Here is a 23,110-nt window from a genome sequence, read left to right as displayed (position 1 = left end):
GAAATTCAACTATTGCCAACTTAAAATGGGTACTGCCAACTGAAATTCTGATTGTCAATTATTCTTGCCGCGCAAGTTAAAGTCGCGGCGCGTTCGTCAAATGTCTAATGTTACGTGGGTAATAACTGACACACGTCTGTAGCAAAAAGACAAGATGGAGTCAACGCCGTTGAAACAATTGATTGCCAACGCTGTTACACAGAAAAGACTGAAATGGCATCCATCTTGAACTTACACGAGAATACTAACTACAGTATAAAACAAATAGCCCAACAAAAGGTTACAGAAAATGTTCAAATATTTACGTAAAAAAAAGTGGTTTTTTACGTTAAGCTAGAGAAAGGATAGAGTGAGGTCGAATTTGAAGGTCAAATGAGCTACTCTTTAGACAGAACTATGGCAAACGAAAATTTGGTACTCACTCGGCGTTGTCTTCAAAACTGCAAATCTGCGTCTTATTAAATCCCAAGATATTTGTGTAAATACCGCGTCCTTCAATACTGCGTATATTTATTGCTCATCCGTAATTTTATGCAGCATTGGGTTCCAAAGAGCGATACATGAAATAAGACAATCATATATTAGTACCGTGACACTTTCAATATTTTAGTCAAGTCCCTGTTCGGGCGCCAGATCTGGTATGATTTTTTTTTTCTAGTAATTTAATTGAAAGCTTTGTTGCTTTGGTAAAAATAAAATTGGTTCTTTTTGTCGTGACAGAATAAATTACTATTAATCACACCAGATTTGTCGGAGAACAGCAGCAACATGTGTAATTGATCCAGCTTTAAGAAATTCTATTACCTTTTAGCGGAAAATTCGTGCAGTACTCTCCGACGTTAGAAAAGTCGTGGTGTTCCGTTCGGAGCAGGAGGCGGCTGTCTTTTCTCATTCGCGATATCGAAAATTACTAAAAAATGAACAGAAATTTTTGTTTTGGAGGAAGATCGCGCGGAGAAAAAAGACGGAAGTTACATGAAAGAAACCTAAGGGACCAACTAATTGGATTTGTACGAACATATAAACGGAACTGAAAGAACTTGGAATAAATACTATAACGATGTCGTCACGACAGCCTCCTGTTCCGACAGAACACACGCTGGATCATAAGCTGCATAAATCTTTTAAACAGAAAAGATTATCACAAGTATAATTAATGAAAATAAGGTTGAGAGATTTTCTATGAAATTAAATAAACTTCAAGGCTTTAAGCATTATATTATGAAACGGAAACTTACATTAACATGGCCACCCATTGTGGCGGTGGAGCGAATTTTCATGATACACATTCTCGCTTGTTTGTGGCTACATATATTTTTTAATCACTTAAACTCTTAAATTTACAAAAAAAATGATTATATCAGTATGGAGCACAATACTTTTGCGTCCGACTCGCAACACACTCACAGAAGAACAGCAAGAGAGCGTCGCGGCTCCCTGCAGAAGTAAAAATTGTCAATTGTTATTTTGAAACATAGGTGCATCGTTTTTTTTACTGATCGATAGCAGCGTATAACAGTTTATAGCTATCGTGATATTCTGCGCTTTTCAGGAGCGCGGCAAAGATATCTGGTTACAACATTCATTGGTATATGTTAAAAGTTCGCACATACTGACGCGAATACAGAAGAAAAAACTTTTACAGTGATAAAGGCTGTAATGTCACAATAGACAATGAGTGAGGACTGCGGTGATGGCATTGTTTGCCATTCGGCATCCTTCCTGTTTGACTCCAGATGGTACCGAAAGACTTGTGACTCTTCCCCAGTGATCACATTGTCCAGGAAATTGGAATCATCTTCTCAGAGTTGCTTGAGTTCTTCACACGCTTCCACTCGGTGTCGCTTTTGCATGTTGGTCAAAACTCTAAGCACAAGTTTAGCAAAAATCTTCCACATAGCCAATCTTCCGATACAATCTCACAAACAACTGTTTTTGGCAAGTACAATAATTCTGGCATCAAACTAACTCTAATTTGATGGTCTGAATTCAGTAACTGGTGCACACAAGTCACACAAGCATCCATTCGCAATGTGGACATGCCTCCTGTGCTGACCTCGTCAATGACTGCCTCCCGACCTTCTCGAAATGTCTCCTGCCATTTGTTCACCTTTGATCTGGAAAGGCAATCATCCCCGAAGGCCTCCTTAAGTATTACAAAAGTTACCACTGGCATTTTGTTGAGTTTCACTTAAAACTGTATCACATAACATTGCTCTGAAGCAGTGAGAGTCAACTTGCCACTACTGGACGTTCCAGCTTTCATGGTGGGCTGTAGGGAGTAGGGGTTTTAATATTTTTTTATTCGGTTTTCATAAAATTTTGTCATAAGTTATGTGGTAAGTACTTATTATTATATGCATTAACTTCCTGTACTCTGATTTATAAATTTTATGAAGAACAATTACTTCCTGACTTTACACATCACCATTAATGTGGAATTTGTGGGTGGTTTTAAAAGTTTCACTACTAACAGTGACGCAGAAGTGGACAGTAGAAAAATTGGTCGACAAGCCCTGCTCTAAAATTTACTCTATCGTAAGTTCGACATGACCACTACGTACAGTTTCACAAATGGAGCTGCCTTAACCCTCCAGGAGCACGGAGGCAATTGAGCAATCTACTGCTGGAAAGTTGAGGTCTCCTCCCACCCTCCCCAACTGGTCCAACTGCTCTGTGATGTATAGTTCTGTCACAAAAAAATACACTGAAGAGCCAAAGATTCTAGTACACCTGCCTAATATCGTGTAAGGCCCCGTGAGCACACAGAAGTGCCGCAACACGACATGGCATGGACTCGAGTAATGTCTGAAGTAGTGCTCGAGGGAATTGACACCATGAATCCAGCAGGGCTGTCCATAAATCGGTAAGAGTATTGAGAGGGTTAAGATCTCTTTTGAACAGCACGTTGCAAAGCATCCCAGGTATGGTCAATAATGTTCAAGTCTGGGGAGTTTGGTGCCAGAAGAAGTGTTTAAACTCAGAAGAGCATTTCTGGAGCCACTCTAACAATTCTGGATGTTCGGAGTGTCGCATTGTCCGGCCGGAACTGTGCCCAAGTCTGTTGGAATGCACAATAGACATGAATGGATGCAAGTGATGAGACAGGATGCTTAGATATGTGTCACCTGTCAGACTTGTTTCTAGACATATCAGAGGTCCCTTATCACTCCAACTGCATACACCCCACACCGTTACATAGCCTCTACCAGCTTGAACAGTCCCCTGCTGACTTGCAGCTTTCATGGATTCATGAGGTTGTCTCCATACCCATACATGCCCATCCACTTGATACAATTTGAAGTGAGACTCATCCGAACAGGCAACATGTTTCCAGTTATTGACGGTCCGATGTCGGTGTTGACGGGCCCAGGTGAGGCGTAAAGCTTTGTGTCATGCAGTCATCAAGGGTACACGAGTAGGCCTTCGGCTCCGAAAGCCCAAATTGATGATGGTTTGTTGAATGATTCATATGCTGACACTTGTTGATGGCCCAGCATTGAAATCTGCAGCAATTTGGGTTGCACATCAGTCACATTGAACGGTTCTCTTCAATCGTCATTGGTCCTGTTCTTGCAGGATCTTTTTCCAGTGGCGGATATGTCAGGGACTTGATGTGTTACCAGATTCCTGATATTCATGGTACACTCATGAAATGATCATTCGGGAAAATCCCCACTTCATCTCTACTTTGGAGATGCTGTGTCCCATTGCTCGTATGCTGACTGTAACACCACTTTCAATCTGCCTTACATCTTGAGCCATTGTAGCAGCAGTAACCAATCTAACAGATGTGCCAGGCACTTGTCTTATATAGGCATTACCGACCACACCACCGTATTCTGCCTGTTTACATATCTCTGTATTTGAATACACATGCCTATACCAGTTTCTTTAGCACTTCATTGCATGACACAATCTTTATCTTGTATCTTCTGCATATCACATCTGAAAATGAAGCTGAAATGGCTCTAAATGTAATTTACAGAAATAAACAAGTATTTCCAAAGTGATTAGTCACAGTTATGTGTATTTATATTAAATAGAAAAAATTTTTCTTTGTTTTAAATGCTTTGTTTTAAATAACTTCCGGGAATTCAGCCAGGTGACACTTTCAGCGACCACCGATATTTCAGTGAGAGAACACCTCGCCATTTTCAAGCCAAACTGCAATGAACAGGCGGTGTACATGCAAATTTAAAACCTCGGTTCTCGGACTGAAGCAGGAAAGATAACACACACACACTGAACACTAGTGCCAGTCAGAGCTAGTCAGAGCTATCAATAGTGAGACTGAATTCACAGGTAAGGTAGCATTGACTCTGTCCCTCTGTTTTTTGACAAGGGAGAGAGCTGGATTCCAAACAGAGTTTAAACAGAAACCTCCATCCCTGTTAACGAGGTTGCTCGCTAATTTAATCTCAACTGCCTCCCTAATAACACTGTCCCAATAGCTGGACGTGCATGCCAATATCTCGGTGTTATTATATAACCAGTATCCGAGCAATGTTCGGCAATAGCAGATCTATTTGGCTGCTGTAATTGTGTGTGCTGTTTATGCTCAGTACATCGGTCCTCCACGGTCCTGATAGTTTGACCAATATATGCCATGCCGCAGCTACAAGGAATGCGATATACACCTGCCTTACGCAGTCCGAGATCATCCTTAACGGAACTCAAAAGTGCTCTAATTTTAGATGGAGGTCAGAAAACACATTTCCCATTGTATTTCCGTAAAATACGACCGGCTCTCTCCCTTGTCAAAAAAACAGAGGGACAGAGTCAATGCTACCTTGCCTGCGAATTCACAGTCTCACTATTGATAGCTCAGACTTTGGTCATCTTTGGTGTCACTAGTGTTCAATGTGTGTGTTATCTTTCATGCTTCAGTTCCAGAACCGAGGTTTTAAATTTGCATGTACGCCGCCTGTCCGTTGCAGTTTGCCTTGAAAATGGCGGGGTGTTTTGCCGAAATATCGGCGGTCGCTGAAAGTGTTACCTGGCTGAATTCCCAGAAGTTATTTGAAAGTTGTATATGCCAGGAGAAACTTAGGTCTCACATGCTTTGTTTGGTTTGAGAATTTATTTCCATTTTTCACACTTTCTTTGAAGGCTCCTTGACTAGTGCAGTAGCTGTAAGCCAGTGGCCCAGGTGTATAAAGCTATTAATAGTATACATTTATTACATCAATTTCCCTCCAATTTAATATTTTTTAGGTGCACCGAATATTGCAGCGCTGTTGCAGCAGAGCCAGCAGAAGCAGCAGCAACAGCAACTACTACTACAGCAGCAACAACAACAACAACAACAGAAACTACAGCAGCTGGTGCAGGTGGTGCAGCGCCCCATGCAGCACACACAGCAGACGCAACACACACAGCAGCTGCAGCTGCAGCAGCAGCTGCAACAGCAGCAGCAGCAGCTGCAGCAGCAGCAGCAGCTGCAACAGCAACAGCAGCCGCAGCCGCAACAGCAGGCGGTGGCACAGCTGGCCGGGCAAATCCCGGCACTGGCATCAGTGCCAGTGCTGCAGCAGGTGATCACGATCCCCACACAGCTGCAGAACCCCACCTAGGTCGCCACCTCGCTGCACCGTGTGGCGGACCGCCCGGGGCGGGGTTCCCGGCTCCTCCTCCTCGTCGTCCTCGGACAGTTCGAGATCACTGCTGTCATCCCAAAGTGTTTGCTGTAATGAATGTAACTGCAAATCTGCTACCAGTGCCACTATCACCGATGTACTGGGACCGTAAGGTGTCGCAGTTTAGCTTTTGGAGAATATATGTATTAACCGATATGTGGAATATTCGAACCTGACTGTCATAAAAATTGCCATGTCAACTAATTTTACCAGTAGCTAGATGGAAGAGAGTTCACAGTTGCAATTCAGCAGTTTAAGACACACTTTCGGCTTGGTCAGTTAAATTCGACTATACCACCTCTTTTTGGACATTAACTCAGAATACTGTTGTTTCAGTTTATTTAACTCCAATGTCGATTCCAAAATAAATTTATGTACCTTGAAAGAGTACATTTTACACTCTGAATAATAACTGGTGTATTAGTTCAAACAGTTTATGTCAGCCTTCTTACATTGGATTTAACAGTTTATGTCAGCCTTCTTACATTGGATTTCTCATTACTTTTACTGCGCTAATTGTTATCCTTTTGAAGATCTGTTTGCAAATAATCTGTACACAAAACTTTTGGGGTTGTTCCCTTGCTGATACACTGTGATATAACCCTGACTTTCACACAGAATAAGACAGAGTACACGGAGTCCTTGAAGTCTGCGATGTACGGTCCCTGTAGTATGCAGTTCTAACAAGCAGAAACAGGTTGGGTAGAAAACTTGCCACCGAGTATGATGCTCCTCCAAGAATTAGACCCACACACAGAGGATTTATATTAACAAGTCTTTCAGAACACACACAAAAACAATTGAATCTCACTGATATATGTAAATACAAAAATATGTAATCGTATAGATAAAAAATCTACTCACGAAGTGGTGGCAGAACACATGTGTAAAAGACTGTTGTAATTGGCAAGCTTTTGGAATCAGCGGCTCCTTATTCAAGTAAAAAGGTTGAAGGGGAAGGAAGAATGGTGAAGGAAAAGGATTGGAGAGGTCTATAATTGATTGTTTTTTGTTATAAATACAAAAATAAACATATCTATTACCTGTTGTATTAAATTTTTTAGATCAGTCATTGTTCAGCAGTAGAACTTCTTGTGACAAGGGCTCTGAGAGTCTCGTTCCACTGCACACACTTCTTATCTAAACCACATGGTCAAAAACTGATCATATTAAATGATACATTTCAGTAGAGCAAGCTTCCACCATCAGACATGCACACCATCTCAAAAATCAGAATATCTCGTCAAATAAAAGCTACAAATTGGATAACCATAAAAATAATTTCAAATTAAGTTCTACTGTGCATCTGTAGTTGGTAGCTCGTGTTATCCGACTCCTTGTCTCGTCTTTTGGCAGCTTGTCTTCCTGTGTGTCCAATATACTGTGACTGACAAGAAACACCACTTGTGCACATATGGAGCTCAAGTCATTTAACTCTGTTTTTATGCAAGCGATTTCAAGGTAGTGTAGTTGAGATGAAATATTGTCTGAAATTGTTAGATAATTAATGGAGTTGTTTACACACTTCGAGCATGATATGAGATGATGCCATAGCTGTGGTGAGATTGCCTGTTGTAAGTGCTGCTAAAGCAAAACATTCGTTAGAGACTGCCAGTTTTTCAACTCCATCATTTGTTTTGTAGCTGTCACAGAAACAGGTGACCTATCAGAGAACAATTAATTTGCATTACTGGTTTCTCCTTATGAGAAATTCCCTTTTTGAAAACGAAAGTGTACTTTAGTGAAACTGTAAGATGAATATACATATGGTTTACAGTCACAACAAAAAATAATTTCTGCTTTTAAGGTGTGTATATCTGCAGTGGTTATGCTGCTTTGTGACAGGAAACAGTCTGGTTTTGTTGTAATCTCAAAGATGAAGACTGGTTAATCAAAGATAAAGACTGGTCAAACATTCTTGCGTCATGTATATTTTCTGTAAATAAAGAAATTTTGAGTCAGTAATGGCAATATTTTATGGAGAAGCAGTATAAGTGTTGTGTGTGTGTGTGTGTGTGTGTGTGTGTGTGTGTGTGTGTGTTTCTTGTATTTTAACTGGATGTATTGTAACTAAAATCATTAAACATTCAGTACCTTGATACTACAGTATTTATCTTAATTTAAATTTCCATTGACACCTCATATTGTTACTTATTATGACTTAATGCTTTTCAGATAGACTGAAACTGCTTTTGCCTTAGTTTCAGCAAAATATTTACTAAAACCCTTGAGAAACAAGGCATAAATTCAATTCGTATCAGTATATGAAGAATGTATTCATCAGTGCTACATGCACCATTACACTTCAACAGGAATTTTTCAAATCCCTAAACCTTGAAAAAGGAAAATATCTTCTAATGAATCATGTGTGAACAACCTATGTTTTGTTGATGATATTGTTCTGTTATTCACATACACTACTGGCCATTAAAATTTCTACACCAAGAAGAAATGCAGATGATAAACGGGTATTCATTGGACAAATATATTATACTAGAACTGACATGTGATTACATTTTCACGCAATTTGGGTGCATAGATCCTGAGAAATCAGTACCCAGAACAACCACCTCTGGCCGTAATAATGGCCTTGATATGCCTGGACATTGAGTCAAACAGAGCTTGGATGGCGTGTACAGGTACAGCTGCCCATGCAGCTTCAACACGATACCACAATTCATCAAGAGTAGTGACTGGCGTATTGTTACAAGCCAGTTGCTTGGCCACCATTCACCAGATGTTTTCAGTTGGTGAAAGATCTGGAGAGTGTGCTGGCCAGGGCAGCAGTCGAACATTTTCTGTATCCAGAAAGGCCCGTAGAGGACCTGCAACATGCGGTTGTGCATTATCCTGCTGAAATGTAGGGTTTCGCAGGGATCGAATGAAGGGTAGAGCTACGGGTCGTAACACATCTAAAATGTAACGTCCACTGTTCAAAGTGCCGTCAATACGAACAAGAGGTGATTGAGACGTGTAACCAATGGCACCCAATACCATCACACCGGGTGATACGCCAGTATGGTGATGACGAATACACATTCACTGCGATTTCGCCAAACACAGGTGCGACCATCATGATGCTGTAAACAGAACCTGGATTCGTCCGAAAAAATGTTTTGCCGTTTGTGCACCCAGGTTCGTCGTTGAGTACACCATCGCAGGCACTCCTGTCTATGATGCAGTGTCAAGGGTAACCGCAGCCATGGTCTCCGAGCTGATAGTCCATGCTGCTGCAAACATCGTCGAACTGTTTGTGCAGATAGTTGTTGTCTTGCAAACGTCCCCATCTGTTGACTCAGGGATCGAGACGAGGCTGCACGATTCGTTACAGCCATGCGGATAAGATGCCTGTCATCTCGACTGCTAGTGATACGAGGCCGTTGGGATCCAGCACAGTGTTCTGTATTACCCTCCTGAACCCACCGATTCCATATTCTGCCAACAGTCATTGGATCTCGACCAACGCGAGCAGCAATGTCGCGATACGATAAACCGTGGTATCTTTGTAACACTAGGTATGGAGATGAAGTCAACAAGTATGATGGACACCTGAAATTTTTAATGATTGTGCTACAGTCCTGTACTATTATGTTAAGGTACAAACCACCTAATACTGATTCTATATTCCACGAATCACATAATTTTCACTACCGAAACATCGAGATTGTATCAGGTGACTTGACTTTCACAGTGTCAAACGGGGATAGAACACAACTGATAAAAATGGGGAAGAACTAGAAAGAGGAAGCTTATTTTCAATCCTAAACTAAGACCATCATTTAATAGCAGCAGATGGCAGAGGGGATAATCCAGACAATATCATTATTACTGAGAACATTGTTCATCATATTACAAAAACTGTAGAGGAATATATCCCCAAGATGCTGCATTGCCCTGTATTTTGTGTAGTTTCTAGAGTTTTCTGAGTAGAAATTGTGTCCTTCATATGCTGGTTTAGCTTCAAGAAAGTGAAATAGAAAGATTACAGAGAAGATATGGATCTTGAAATGGTAGAGGCAGATTCAAAATACTACAAAGAATTTGTCTAACTTGTACAGAAAACATCAATGAGGCACACACCACAGGGATGTAGGATCCAATTTATATCTGGTCTTGACTCACACTCACAAGACCTCTTGAACGTCTATCATAGCATGTAAAATGCAGGTTTCTTCTCAGATGATACAGCTGAAGTGGAAGAAGAGCTACTTTCAAACACAGCTGAAAAAAGAAGGGGAAGATGAGATAAATTACTGTTTGACCTAGACATGAACCAGAACAGTCAAAGAATGTGGAAGCTGAAAAAAAAATATTAGCATTGGTCTTACTGGTCCACTGTTGAGTACAAACGACACTCTGAACCAAAGTGCTCACCAACTTCTACTGAGTGGGAAGACAAGACAGAAGGTGACCAGATTGAATCTTAAGTGAAACATAGGAGGAGAGGGTGAATCTCTAGAAACTCCATTCTCACCTGAAGAACTGGGGAGAGCAGCGCAAGAACTGAAAGAAAATAAAGCAGCAGACTCTGATAACATGTGATCTGAAGAAATAATGCAGTTCTGTCCAAAAACTAATGAATGGCTTGTGAAGATGATGAACAGACATTTGGAAACATGTTACATTGCCATACTGTGGAGGAAAACACAAGTAGTAACATCACTAAAGCCTGACAAAGAGCCATTTTATTTCCTTAATCTGTCACCTGTATAAGATATTGAAAGACTGATTGTGTCACAAATAGCAAACAAAATTGATGCATAACTTTTGCCTGGACAAGCTAACTGCAGACATGCTAAAGCATCTGACTAAACACATTTAAGATTAAACTTTCTGGCAGATTAAAACTGTGTGCTGGACCGAGACTCGAACTCGGGACCTATTGCCTTTCACGGGAAAGTGCTCTACCATCTGGGCTACCCAAGCACGACTCACACCCCATCTTCACAGCTCTACTTCTGCCAGTACCTTGTCTCCTACCTTCCAAACTTTACAGAAGCTCTTCTGCAAACCTTGCAGAACTAGCACTCCTGAAAGAAAGGATATTGTGGAGACTAGGCTTAGCCACAGCCTGGGGGATGTTTCCAGAATGAGATTTTTCACTTTGCAGAGGAGTGTGCGCTGATATGAAACTTCCTGACAGATTACAACTGTATGCGTGACCGAGACTCGAACTCAGGAAACATTTAAGATGGTTTCAAAAGGAAATTAACAACTGTTGTTGTCTTTCTTGATATTTCTGCTGCCTATGATACAGTAAACCACCACAGACTCGTCTTGAAAATCTATGAAATAACAAAGAATATGTTAATAGGCAGAAATGAAGTTTCTGTCTAACCCTTCAAGGGAAGAAAAGCAGATGAAGAAGCCAAATGAATGGATTACCTCTAGGGAGTACACAAATTACCAGCCAAAAATAAAATGATTTATATACAGGGTGCGTCAAAAAAATGTATACGCACTTTCAACTGTCATAGACAATTTATTTCCGTTCTACAAGGTTAAATATCTGTGAGAAAGTAATGCTATGTTTCTTCAACAGGTGGCAGCAGTGGCAAGGAAGTAACTGCAACATGGAAGATGTGTGTTGGAGTTTTGAAGCACAGAAGCAGATAATTAAATGGTACTGGAAGTTTGAGAATGTAGCTGTGATTCGAAGACAGTGGAGGAGTGAGTATGGTACAGAACCACCTTCAAGGTTAACAATTACATGTCTACGAGACAAATTCGAAATTCATGGAACAGTGTGTGATGTGCATAAAGGTCGAACAGGGCGATCTCGTACAGCTACAAGTGATGATTCCACAACTGTGGTCTTGGAACTGTTTCAGCATTTGCCTCAAAAATCTTCAAGGCAAGCGGCACGTGAGAGTAATGTAAGTGCTAGTAGTGTGCTAGGCATTCTGAAGAAAGGCAAGTTTTGTGTGTACATTCCAAGGCGGGTGCAACAGCTAAGTGACGACAGTCCAGATCGAAGGTTAGAATTTTGTGAATGGGTTCAGGAGATGGTGAGACATGAACCGGGATTTATGGGTAGCATAATTTGGTCGGATGAAGCCCAATTCAAACCCAATGGAACTGTCAATAGGCACAATTGTGTGTACTGGGCTGAAGATAATCCTCACATTACAGTTGAAAAGGCTGTGAATTTGCCTGGTGTAAATGTGTGGTGTGCTTTGTCTGCAAGGGGGGACTCATTGGGCCTTTCCGCTTTGAAGGTACTGTTACTGGAGAAACGTACCTAACAATGCTTGCTGACTCCATATTCCCTGCCATTTGTGCATTATACTGTAATGATGAGTTTTATTTCCAACAAGGTGGCGCCCCACCACACTATCATAGGGACGTGCGAGCATACCTGGATCACAATGTGCCAGACCAGTGGATAGGACGCAGGGGACCAATCGAGTTTCCTGCACACTCTCCAGACCTCACGCCGCTGGATTTCTTCTTATGGGGCACAGTAAAAGAGGAGGTGTACAAACATAAACCACGTAACCTGGACACACTTTGGAATGAGATTCAGGCAATGTCCACAGAAATCTCATTGGACACTTTGGTACGATGTATGGAATCAGTGGTGACTCGTACTCAGAAATGTATTGATGCTGAAGGCCACCAGTTTGAACATTAATCACATTTGCAAAGCACGTTTATTTTTCCAATTGGATTTTAAGCTTTCCATTTCCAGAAATTTAACATTGTAGAAAGGGAAATAAATTTTCTATGACACTTCAAAGTCTGTATACATTTTTTTGACGCACCCTGTATACAGATGACACTGCTATTACTGCTCAAGGCAGAACATATGGAGAAGCTGAAAGAAAACTGACAGAAAAATTGGATGCCTTTGGAGACTACTCCAGAAAAAAAAATGAAATATGTACATTCCACCAGCATAATAGAGAAGCTACACATCAGCTGGAGATAGAATGGAGAGTGTTTAGACTTCACTACTGCATCAAGCTAAAAGGAAAAATATGTAAAAGAAACAGTATTATCCATAAAATCACTGGATCAACATGGGGAGCACAGCCTGAAGTTCTTCAATCACCAGCAGTAGGGCTTTGTTTTGCAGCTGGGGAATATGTGGCACCAGTATGGGGGGAGTCTTCCCAATTCACACAAGGAGACATTGCTTTAAATGAAATTGTCACCAAATGCGTGAGACATACACTTGTCCACAAAATTTACCCACATGCACCCTTAATACTACCAAATATCAGGTGCTATGTAGCCAATGAAGTAGAGAGGAAAAAAACAGTAGATCGATCCATGGCATTTAATGTATAATCACCAAACAGTTCCAACTCATCTTAAGTCAAGGAATAGCTTTATACAACAGACAGTACCACTAGTAGGCCAACCCAAGACACACTGTGTATTTTTATGGTTGGACTCTGAAAAATACAAATGTGCTACCTGCAGCATAATAAGTGGAGAGTGCTGACTACATTAAGAACAGGAGTTGAAAAATGGCAGGTAAACATGGCTAAGTGGGGTGACTCTGAAGATGATCAGTGTGAATGTGGAGAAACACATATGCTTGAACATTTGCTAATGCGCCCAAAGAAGGAGTTTGTTTGCACAGCAGATCTATCTCCACGTAACACCAGACAATGTTTCCACTGTTTGTAAAACACCATGTAGACTTTTAAAAAAAATTTTTCACCCCTGATTCAGCCAAAATTTAACTGGCATAAACACAAACAGCATGAACCAATGTAGTGATATTTTTTGTGTGGTTTGCTTTTCATTTTTTAATGTATACCTAGATTTAATAGAACTGGTAGATAAATATTCTATTCAGCAACTGGTGTCAGTGAAGACACACATAAAAGATTTGGAAATATGCAAGCTTTCAGAGCCAGTGGCACCTTCTTCTGGCTGAAGGGTTGAAATGAAAGGAAGAAGGATGAAGGAAAACGAGTAGCGAAATTTAGCAAATGGGAAGGGGCTATGGAAAAGTCACCCAGAACACTGTGCCTGGAGAGATTTACTGAACCAGGCAAGAAGGAAAGGCTTCCCACATCTTTTATATGTGTTTTCTCCTGCCATCACTTGATGAGTAGATTTTTTTAATCTATCCAATTATATCATATTTTTAAACATGTTTGCCAATTTTTTCTGTATCGCTGAAGTCTTTCCATCTCAAAAGGATCTACAGAGCAGAGGAAGTGAATGAATACAATAATGCGATTCGCTATAACACTTTGCTCAACAAATCAGACTCCACAACTGTGGATTTGTGACCAGCGTGTTGGAGATGCTGGAAGCAGAACAATGTGGTGCTGTCTGTGAATGATTCAAGGCAGAAATAATGCTTACCTCGTCTTCACAGCAGACTGCTGAACTTAGTGAGGAGTGCTACAGTATGCAGTTTTCAAGTCAATTTTTTATTGTACTTTACACCCAACCACACAACATATTTTCATTACCTGTTTTGTACTACTTGCATTGTAGTTGAAATCTGTGTAGTAAACAGTTGCATTAAAGGTGTATTTCCTCACCTCCCCAAAATTGAGCAAGACATGTATTTTTTCTTATTAAATGGTAGTCCATTTGCAAAAAAAATAGTTGATAAGTTTACTGAGAAGTCTTGTACTTTTAGTTTAGTTGGTCCATCTTTAGTGGAATATACTACGGTGTGTGTGCATGACAAGAAAAGAGAATTCTCACTTAGCACATACATACAACAAAAACAGTAGTTGACTCGGTATTGGACACTTTGTTCTGGTGTTAAAGATTTTTCTCCTGTAGGAAGATGATTTCTAATGTAGCTTGTTAACCGGACTTTCCTCCTGCTGTTAATTAAATCCATGGCTTGCTGGCTCAGTGGATAAACTACAAATCTAAATGTCCACAGTTTAATTACCTGTCGGTCCCAGAATTTTGATCTATCACATACCACTTCTTTCACCTCCTATAATGATTTTTTACGTAAAAAATACCATGTTGCACCACAGATGAGACTATTATGTCCTCCTACAACTGATGAGATAACTCAACTCAGAGGTCAGAGGAATGCGACAGCATACCACATCCAATAGAAATATGCCTAGTAAAGCAGTGTGGTGTTCAAACCAATATTCTGGTTGCTGAGAGTTTTATTTATCGGTTAAATAGGAAGCAAACCAGTTATTAATTGTACCTTAAATGCTACAGTGTGTAAATATATTTCACTGTATCAGAAATTATATATCCTCCATGTGTACCAGAATAAATAGAAAGCTTTTCTGTGTGTTATGTGTAATACAGGATCTATCTCAAAAGCTTCAAGAATAATTTTGTTAAATTGATTTATTGCTTTTTAACATACAAAACCTTAAAAAATTTCAAAGTACATTCCTTTTGCATCACCGCCATCACTCCGTCCAGTCCACATTGGGAACCTCCTTAAGGTAGCATGTTGAATCTTCTTTTTACTCCCTGTGATGACCCAAGGTTGTGTCCCTTTGAGCTTTTCTTTATTCTCAGAAAGAAACAGTAGGCCTCTGATGCCAAGTAAGGGTTGTACGGCAGTGTTGCTGCATCATTCCAGGCAAGAAACTCTTGCACACTGATGGCACTGTGCCCCGGAACAGTGCTGTGTTGCAAAATCCGGTTGGTTGCTGCGTCTTTCCGGACACATTTCACATTATCCCGTAACTGTACAAGGATTGCAGTGTAAAACTGGCCACTAACTGTTTATCTTTGAGACACAAATTCACTGTGAAGAACACCTTTGGATTCAGAAGGTTGCCTTAACCTCAAATTTGCTCTTGCAAGCCTTCTTTGGGCGAGTTGAGTTTTTAGTCTACTACTCACTGCTTTGTCTTTTTGATTCAAGATTGTACCCAAAAATCCATATCTTATTGCCTGTCACTACCATGTGGAAAAAATATGGGTCACTTTCAAGACATCCCAAGAACTAGTGACACCTCAGCACAGAGATTTCCTTTTGTCCATCAGTCACCATTTTTGGGACCACCTTTGCTTGCACCTTTTCTCAAAATCTGATAAGCATTTGATCACTCTTAGGCTCAAGTGTCAATCCCCATTAAAAATCTTTTGCACTTTCTTCACATTTTCATGCATTTGAGACATAGACAGATGCTCAAAACACTCATTGTCATTTTCACAGCTATCTCGGAAAATCTTGCACAACTCGTAAATTCTTGTCGAGGGACTTGGCTTCCTCCCCAAAGACTTCTGGAATCAGGTCCATCATCTTAGAGTTTTTTAGTTTAATGTAAAATTTTACTGTGTATTGTTGCTAAATTAACCATCTCAAATCTCGACGCACCACCAAAACGAACTATGCACAGAACACTATCCTCACTATGCCACCCCATGGAGGCAACCGAGCCATGTCATGTTCATTATCCGAGATCCGTCATCACTCTTCCTGCGAAAAACAGCCCTACTCTGGACCCACTGGTTTGGTGGAGAATTACATTCTTGAAATTTTTGGAACAAACCCCGTATGTCATTTGATTGCTTAATTATTTTGATAAAAGAGTTTGATGAAAATTAAGAGTACCAGCTCTTGAGTAATTGCAAGACATTTCCAGTGTTTATGATAGGAAGAAATCCTCCATGTCTTCATGTTTCCTACTTGTGCGCCTCTACTCACAGGAAACGTAAGAGTTCTCATGTTGTTCTGCACTGTCCATAATTCATCCAATATGGAGTGTTGTATCAGGTGTAAATCTGCATACAATTATTGCAATGCTAGTGAATAAAGCAGCTCGGTGACTTAACGGAAAGGTGCCAGGCTAAGAATCCAAAGGCCTGAAATTCAATCCCCAGTAGGTGTTATCTGTCACTAATCATTTCTTCCACCACTGGAAATTTTGTTATTGTGAAAACTGTGAGTTGTGCTGTGGTGTGATGCCCACATAAACTGTAGGTTGCCTCTAACTAGCTAGATAATGAAGTGCAAAGGTCAGAAGAAGGCAACAGCATACAGCATGTGATAGGACTGTGCGTAGAAAAACAGTGTGGTGTTCAAAACCAATTTCCAGGTTGAATGACAGCTTTACTTTATCATAGTGAAGCAAAACAACAAAAATTACAGTCGGACAATAAGGAAGGTATAAAATAGAACAATCTTTATTTGATAGCTAAAAGGATAGATTTATTGTATAAACAGATCATCGGAAGACATGCACAATTTTTTCTTTACTTCATAAAACTTTCCGATTACACAAAGATATTCCTCTCATAATACATTATATATAATAAATATGTTTCTGTGCCATCTATGTGTAGGGTCAACTCCTGAGCGGAAGCTTACATAGGGTGCATGCCACAGTTCAAGATGAGCAGACTCTGACGGCACAGTAATATATGTCGAAGACACGCCAATCTTACATAACTGTCGCATTTGTTATAATGTGTCTAAATAATCTGTCCAGGTGGCAGGAATGGAAGCTAACCATACAAACTGTGAAGGGGAGGTGGCATTCTCCAAAAGCTTCACGTATGTACTGCAGGTATATATTTTATACGTACTGAAGGCCGTGATATAGTAAACAATGGTTTCTATTACCTGCAAGGGTGATAATGCATGTAGCCTCTATTGCTGGTAATAAGTACATCAATGCTAGTGGCTTAGCATAAGTACAATAAGTGCAGTGACATTTCAACAAGGGTCAACAACATTTTGAAACAGAGTTTTCCAGCCGTTCCCCTTCTCTCAGCAGTCGTGCCATTTCTGCATCAATAAACATGAATTGGCTCACTCCTGAGTAACACCAACTTGTCAGATGCATTATTTCAAAGTTGATAGTTCTACATAACTAAAAGCAGCCACCACATGCTATTTCTCCATCAGTTTGTGAGAGTTCCAGGTGCAGTGAGAGAGCATAATAGCTCAATTGCTTGCTAAGATCTGGGACAGAACCACAAACAGCCAGAGAGTTATTTTACTTCTGGTGGCTAACTGTAGCTCATAGCTCAAAATTATCTTCTGTAATTTCCTCCAGTTACTTAAATCTTACTACTTTACGCCATTTAGTTGCATGGAACATTACCACATTTGCATTTACAAAGTCTCGCTCAGGCGATCATGTATTGTGAAACTCATATGCACAGTGGTGTCTTATAATGTTTTCTCTCTGCATAGTTCTCAATTCTTCCTTTGCCTGTACACAATGTACAATTGACCTTTTTAAATTTCTGAGCCCAAGATACGAGCTATGTATTTGGTCTCAGGCACTGTGGCGCATCTGATGTCATTTCAGTAATTCGACTCGTCGTATTTTGTGCTGTGTTCTAGCGTAACAGTACACATACTGTTTGAACATGGTCATTTAAACCTGTGCATATAAAATTATTATTTTCCAGTATCTTGACAATGGAAAAGTGTTGATGGTAAGTACATCTAATTATAGACCCCTCAGATTCCTCTCTTTTTCCTGCAGTGTCATTTTCATTACAGAGTATTTATGTTTGGCTGTTATTATTCTTTAGCCACAGTTGAAGTTATCTGAATGGAACTGGTATTCATATCACCTATCAAATAAAGCCTTTTAATATATTTATGAAGGCTTCAGAAGTAGGAGCCATAATTGATGTCTTGCCGAAGGCCCTATCTGTTGAGAATAGAAATTTGATTATAGATTGACAGAAAAAAACTATAAGATTTTATCTTTGTTTCCAGTGCTCTGTCACAGGTACTCCATAGTAGAGTCTCAAATGGAGATGGTGAAAAAGGGGAAAAAACCCGTATTTCATCCCGAGTATTCTTGTTGTAGAGAAACAAGATGTATTGACTGTGAATGATCATCACAGAGCCTTTCATTAGAATAACAGTGTACAGGACTTTTAACACCCAAGTTACCTAAGCACAAGTTGTCATACTAGTTGTCATTCATAAAATCTGACGAGTTAACTGTGCCAGCGTTTATATTTCTGACCCCACTCGGGGGGTGAGACGCAGAAACGTCGCACGGTTAAGCACCGTTTCCAAAAATCCCTGGTACTGAGCTTTAAGTTGAGTGTCGAACCGAGGGAAATATTTCTGAAATTGTGATGTTGGAACTTGTTGCCTACCGGGCAGGTCCTCCCAGTGCTGCAAATGAATCAATCTCTCTCTCTCTCTCTCTCTCTCTCTCTCTCTCTCTCTCTCTCTCTCTCTCTCAAGTGTAGGAGCTGGACACTGCAGGTGCTCAGTGCTGGGAGGCAGGGGAGTCCCGGTGGCAGCAGCAGAGAGAGCTCGGGGAGTCCCGACGGGCTCAGCCCTCGGCCGTGTCGTCACCACCGCTCGTGTCGCCAGCAGCCGGCGGCTGCGAGGGTAGCAGCGGTGGGTGGTGGCCGCGGGTGGAGTCGGTGTCGGAGGCGGTGGGCAACCTGCGAACTGGCAGCTCGGCGGGCATGTGGGGTGGTGCAGGTATGCGAGGCAGATCTGCCGGCAGTGGGGGCGGTGGGGGTGGGAGCCGACTGCGCCGTCTCGCAACTGGTGATCCTGGCACCACAGGGCTCGACTCTGGTGATGAAGACGAGCCGTATTGCTCGTGCAACTCCTCCAGCCTGAAAAAGAATGCACATCACTTCCCGATCTCCTAGCACAGGCCTGGCCAAACGGTGCTAAGTGAGCACTCTGCTGGCACTCCTAGCTAGCACTCATATGAAGTGGCAAGTGCTGAGGGGTGAGGAGGGAAAGAAAAATGAATGCTACAGCCACATGCCACTTGAGCAAAGCATTCACTCTGTCAGACACTAAGCAGTTTGCTGACAATACTACTTGCATTAAATTAGATTTATATTCTACATTAGAAATACTGTGATGTCCACACAGTTGTCTAAAAAGTAAAAAGTGGAGAAGGCACATTGTTCTACATCTACATCTACATCTATACCCTGCAAACCACTGTGAGGTGCATCACAGAGGGTACATCCCGTTGCACCAGATATTAGGGTTTTTTCCTGTTCCATCCATGTATGGAGAGTGACAAGAATGATTCTTTGAATGCCTCTGTGTGTGAGCGATATGTAGGGGGTTGTAGTATATCTGTAGTCTAATCATTTAAAGCTGGGTCTTGAAACTTTTATTAACTGACTTTCTCGGGATAGTTTATGTCTGTCCTCAAGAGTCTGCCATTTCAGTTCATACAGTATCTCTGTGGCGCTCTCCCTCAGATTAAACAAACCAGTGACCATTCGTGCTGCTCTTCTCTGTATACATTCAGTATCCCCTGTTAGTCCTATCTGGTATGGGTCCCACAAACCTGAGCAATGTTCTAGGATGGGTCGCACGAGAGATTTGTAAGCAATCTCTTCTGTAAACTGATTGCACTTCCCCAGTATTCTACCAATGAACCAAAGTCTACCATGTGCTTTACCCACAACTGAACCTATGTGATCATTGCATTTCATATCCCTACAAAGTGTTACACCCATGTTGTATGAGTTGTACGAATTGGTCAGTTTTCAAGAGTGACTCCTTAATATTACAGTTACAAGTTACTACATTTTTTTCGTTTTGTGAGGTGCACAATTTTACATTTCTGAACATTTAGAGCAAGTTCCCAATCTCTGCACCATGTTGAAATCTTATCAAAGATCTGACTGAGTATTTATGCAGCTTCTTTCAGAAAGCACTTCATTATAGATAAATGCATCATCTGCAAAAAGCCTGATTCCAATATTAATATTGTCTGCAAGATCGTCAATGCCGAATGGGAATTGGCTTACTTTTCATATCGTTTAAAGGCTATGCAAAATGACTAACGTGCCATCAGATTACTTATGGTTGGAAAATGCTTACTGGAACATCGTTACAACACCGGACACAATGTCAATATAATTCACTTGTCTTCTGATGAACGGCAGTGCAAGCTGGCTGAGCTGAACGAAAAAACTGAGTTAAGGGTAATTAGAGTGGTGACAAAATCTTTTGTGGTCAACATCATGCATTACTTTAATTCATTAAGTATCTTAACGCAAGGGGAGAATTGTTTGGTAACATATGGCGGACGAGATTGATGTCATCAAACAAAAAGTAGTCCTATGGAAAAATCAGTTTCACGTACGAGGTGCATTCAAGTTCTAAGGCCTCCAATTCTTTTTCTCCGGACTGGAAAGAGATACAAACATGCGCATTGTTTTAAAATGAGGCCGCGTTCATTGTCAATACGTCCCAGAGATGGCAGCACCGTATGGCAGATGGAATTTTACCGCCAGCGGCGAGAATGAGAACTGTTTTAAATACTTAAAATGGCGACGTTTTCCTTACTTGAACAGCGTGCAATCATTCGTTTTCTGAATTTGCGTGGTGTGAAACAGTTGAAGGAGACATGTGGTGACGGAGTTATGGATGTGTCGAAAGTGCGTTCGTGGGTGCGACAGTTTAATGAAGGCAGAACATCGTGTGACAACAAACCGAAACAACCTCGGGCTCGCATGAGCCGGTCTGACGACACGATCGAGAAAGTGGAGAGAATTGTTTTGGGGGATCGCCAAATGACTGTTGAACAGATCACCTCCAGAGTTGGCATTTCTGTGGGTTCTGTGCACACAATCCTGCATAACGACCTGAAAATGCGAAAAGTGTCATCCAGGTGGGTGGCATGAATGCTGACGGACGACCACACGGCTGCCCGTGTGGCATGTTGCCGAGCAATGTTGACGCGCAATGACAGCATGAATGGGACTTTCTTTTCGTCGGTTGTGACAATGGATCAGACGTGGATGCCATTTTTCAATCCAGAAACAAAGCGCCAGTCAGCTCAATGGAAGCACACACATTCACCGCCACCAAAAAAATTTCGGGTAACCGCCAGTGCTGAAAAAATGATGGTGTCCATGTTCTGGGACAGCGAGGGCGTAATCCTTACCCATTGCATTCCAAAGGGCACTGCGGTAACAGGTGCATCCTACTAAAATGTTTTGAAGAACAAATTCCTTCCTGCACTGCAACAAAAACGTCCGGGAAGGGCTGCGCGTGTGCTGTTTCACCGAGACAATGCACCCGCACATCGAGCTAACGTTACGCAACAGTTTCTTCATGATAACAACTTTGAAGTGATTCCTCATGCACCCTACTCACCTGACCTGGCTCCTAGTGACTTTTGGTTTTTTCCAACAATTAAAGACACTCTCCGTGGCCGCACATTCACCAGCCGTGCTGCTATTGCCTCAGCGATTTTCCAGTGATCAAAACAGACTCCTAAAGAAGCCTTCGCCGCTGCCATGGAATCATGGCGTCAGCGTTGTGAAAAATGTATACGTCTGCAGGGCGATTACGTCGAGAAGTAACGCCAGTTTCATCGATTTCGGGTGAATAGTTAATTAGAAAAAAAAATCGGAGGCCTTAGAACTTGAATGCACCTCGTACAACATGGAACATTGCCTGTAAGTGAAGGTAGTCATTTGTGTACTAGACATGACTGCCTATTTTTAAGTAATTGAAACATTTCAGCATGCTTGCTCAAAGAGATTCCAAGAATTTTATGACTCAAGATGTATTTCGCTTTATTTGTCAGATCGTTCTCGCTTTTGGCTGCTAATGTACCCCATTACTTCCGACTTGAGCTGAGGGACGTACATTTTAGCACCAGCTCAACAACCTGTTTGTCCAGAACAGGTATTTGCAAGACTTAAATATCCTCGACAGCACAGAAAAGCTACTAAAGTTATTTCAATGTTCATTTCGACAAATCTGTGCATTTTTTTTTTCTTTTATTAAATTGGCAATGTCACACCAACTTACAGGTGTGACAGACTTTAATCTGCGTAATCCATATGTTTGACTGTAGCATGAACCATAATTCTTTATGTGTTATATGTTATAAAATTGTAATGTGTATAAATTTATAAACATCACAACTTACTGTTAAATGCCTGTACATGAAGCTTTCTGTAGTTCTGCTCACCATATTAGTACTGTCTAATTTACTTCTTTAATTGTGTAATAAAAATTACTGCTTTGGTAGAAAAATAAAAAGTCAAAAATTAGCAAACCTAATAAAATTCTGCTTAAAAACGGTATGCTGCAACTTTTTCTCTGAGAAATAGTTGTACTGTGCTTCAAACACATCTTCCTATGTTTCCCACGTGTGCAGCCTTCAGTGTATAGCCATCTCACTCACACAACTACTCGGAATAGCACAGTGGTGGGAGAAGCCGGAGTGTTCAGCAGACTCGGCTGTGTTGACGGAGTGCAAATCTTGGCCAGGCCTGTCACTGCGTATCTGTTATAAAGATGGCAATGATATGTTGGAGATGTTCATGTTGGTACCAGGGTCAATAATATCTCGCATGCACTTCCCAGAAACAACAGAATATTTGGTCCACTGGGAAATCCTCAAGAAGTAAAGTTCTGAATTTATTTGTCATAGCTGGAGTTATGAAACAGAAAGATTTACAATTTCTGAGTCAAGCTACTTTTTTTTTAAAATTAAGAACCCTGGGCCTGTTTATTCAGAATGAAATTTAACATATTTTGTATTATTGTTGTAATTATATCCATTTTTTGCTGGCATTTG

General features: G+C 40.9%; 2 protein-coding genes across 3 annotated transcripts in view; one reads left to right on the top strand and one right to left on the bottom strand.

Moving 5' to 3' along the window:
• Nucleotides 1–6,500, top strand: part of LOC126109736 (calponin homology domain-containing protein DDB_G0272472-like) — a 71,695-nt gene extending 65,195 nt beyond the window's left edge. Inside the window, exon 9 of the mRNA XM_049914789.1 lies at nucleotides 5,218–6,500. Within this exon, the coding sequence (XP_049770746.1) occupies nucleotides 5,218–5,576 (359 nt within the window). The 3' untranslated portion in view covers nucleotides 5,577–6,500. The remainder of the gene's footprint in view (nucleotides 1–5,217) is intronic.
• Nucleotides 6,501–16,710: 10,210 nt separating this feature from the next.
• LOC126109635 (trichohyalin) overlaps nucleotides 16,711–23,110 on the bottom strand; it is a 230,864-nt gene continuing 224,464 nt past the window's right edge. For both annotated transcript variants that reach the window (XM_049914680.1, XM_049914681.1), the window contains exon 18: nucleotides 16,711–19,154. In XM_049914680.1, coding sequence (XP_049770637.1) covers nucleotides 18,860–19,154 — 295 coding nt within the window. In that variant the 3' untranslated portion in view covers nucleotides 16,711–18,859. The remainder of the gene's footprint in view (nucleotides 19,155–23,110) is intronic.

Source organism: Schistocerca cancellata, chromosome 12 (genome assembly GCF_023864275.1).
Source record: "Schistocerca cancellata isolate TAMUIC-IGC-003103 chromosome 12, iqSchCanc2.1, whole genome shotgun sequence".
Classification (NCBI taxonomy): domain Eukaryota; kingdom Metazoa; phylum Arthropoda; class Insecta; order Orthoptera; family Acrididae; genus Schistocerca; species Schistocerca cancellata.
The sequence above is the reverse complement of the archived record's forward strand: the minus strand, read 5'-3'. Positions and strand labels throughout refer to the sequence as shown.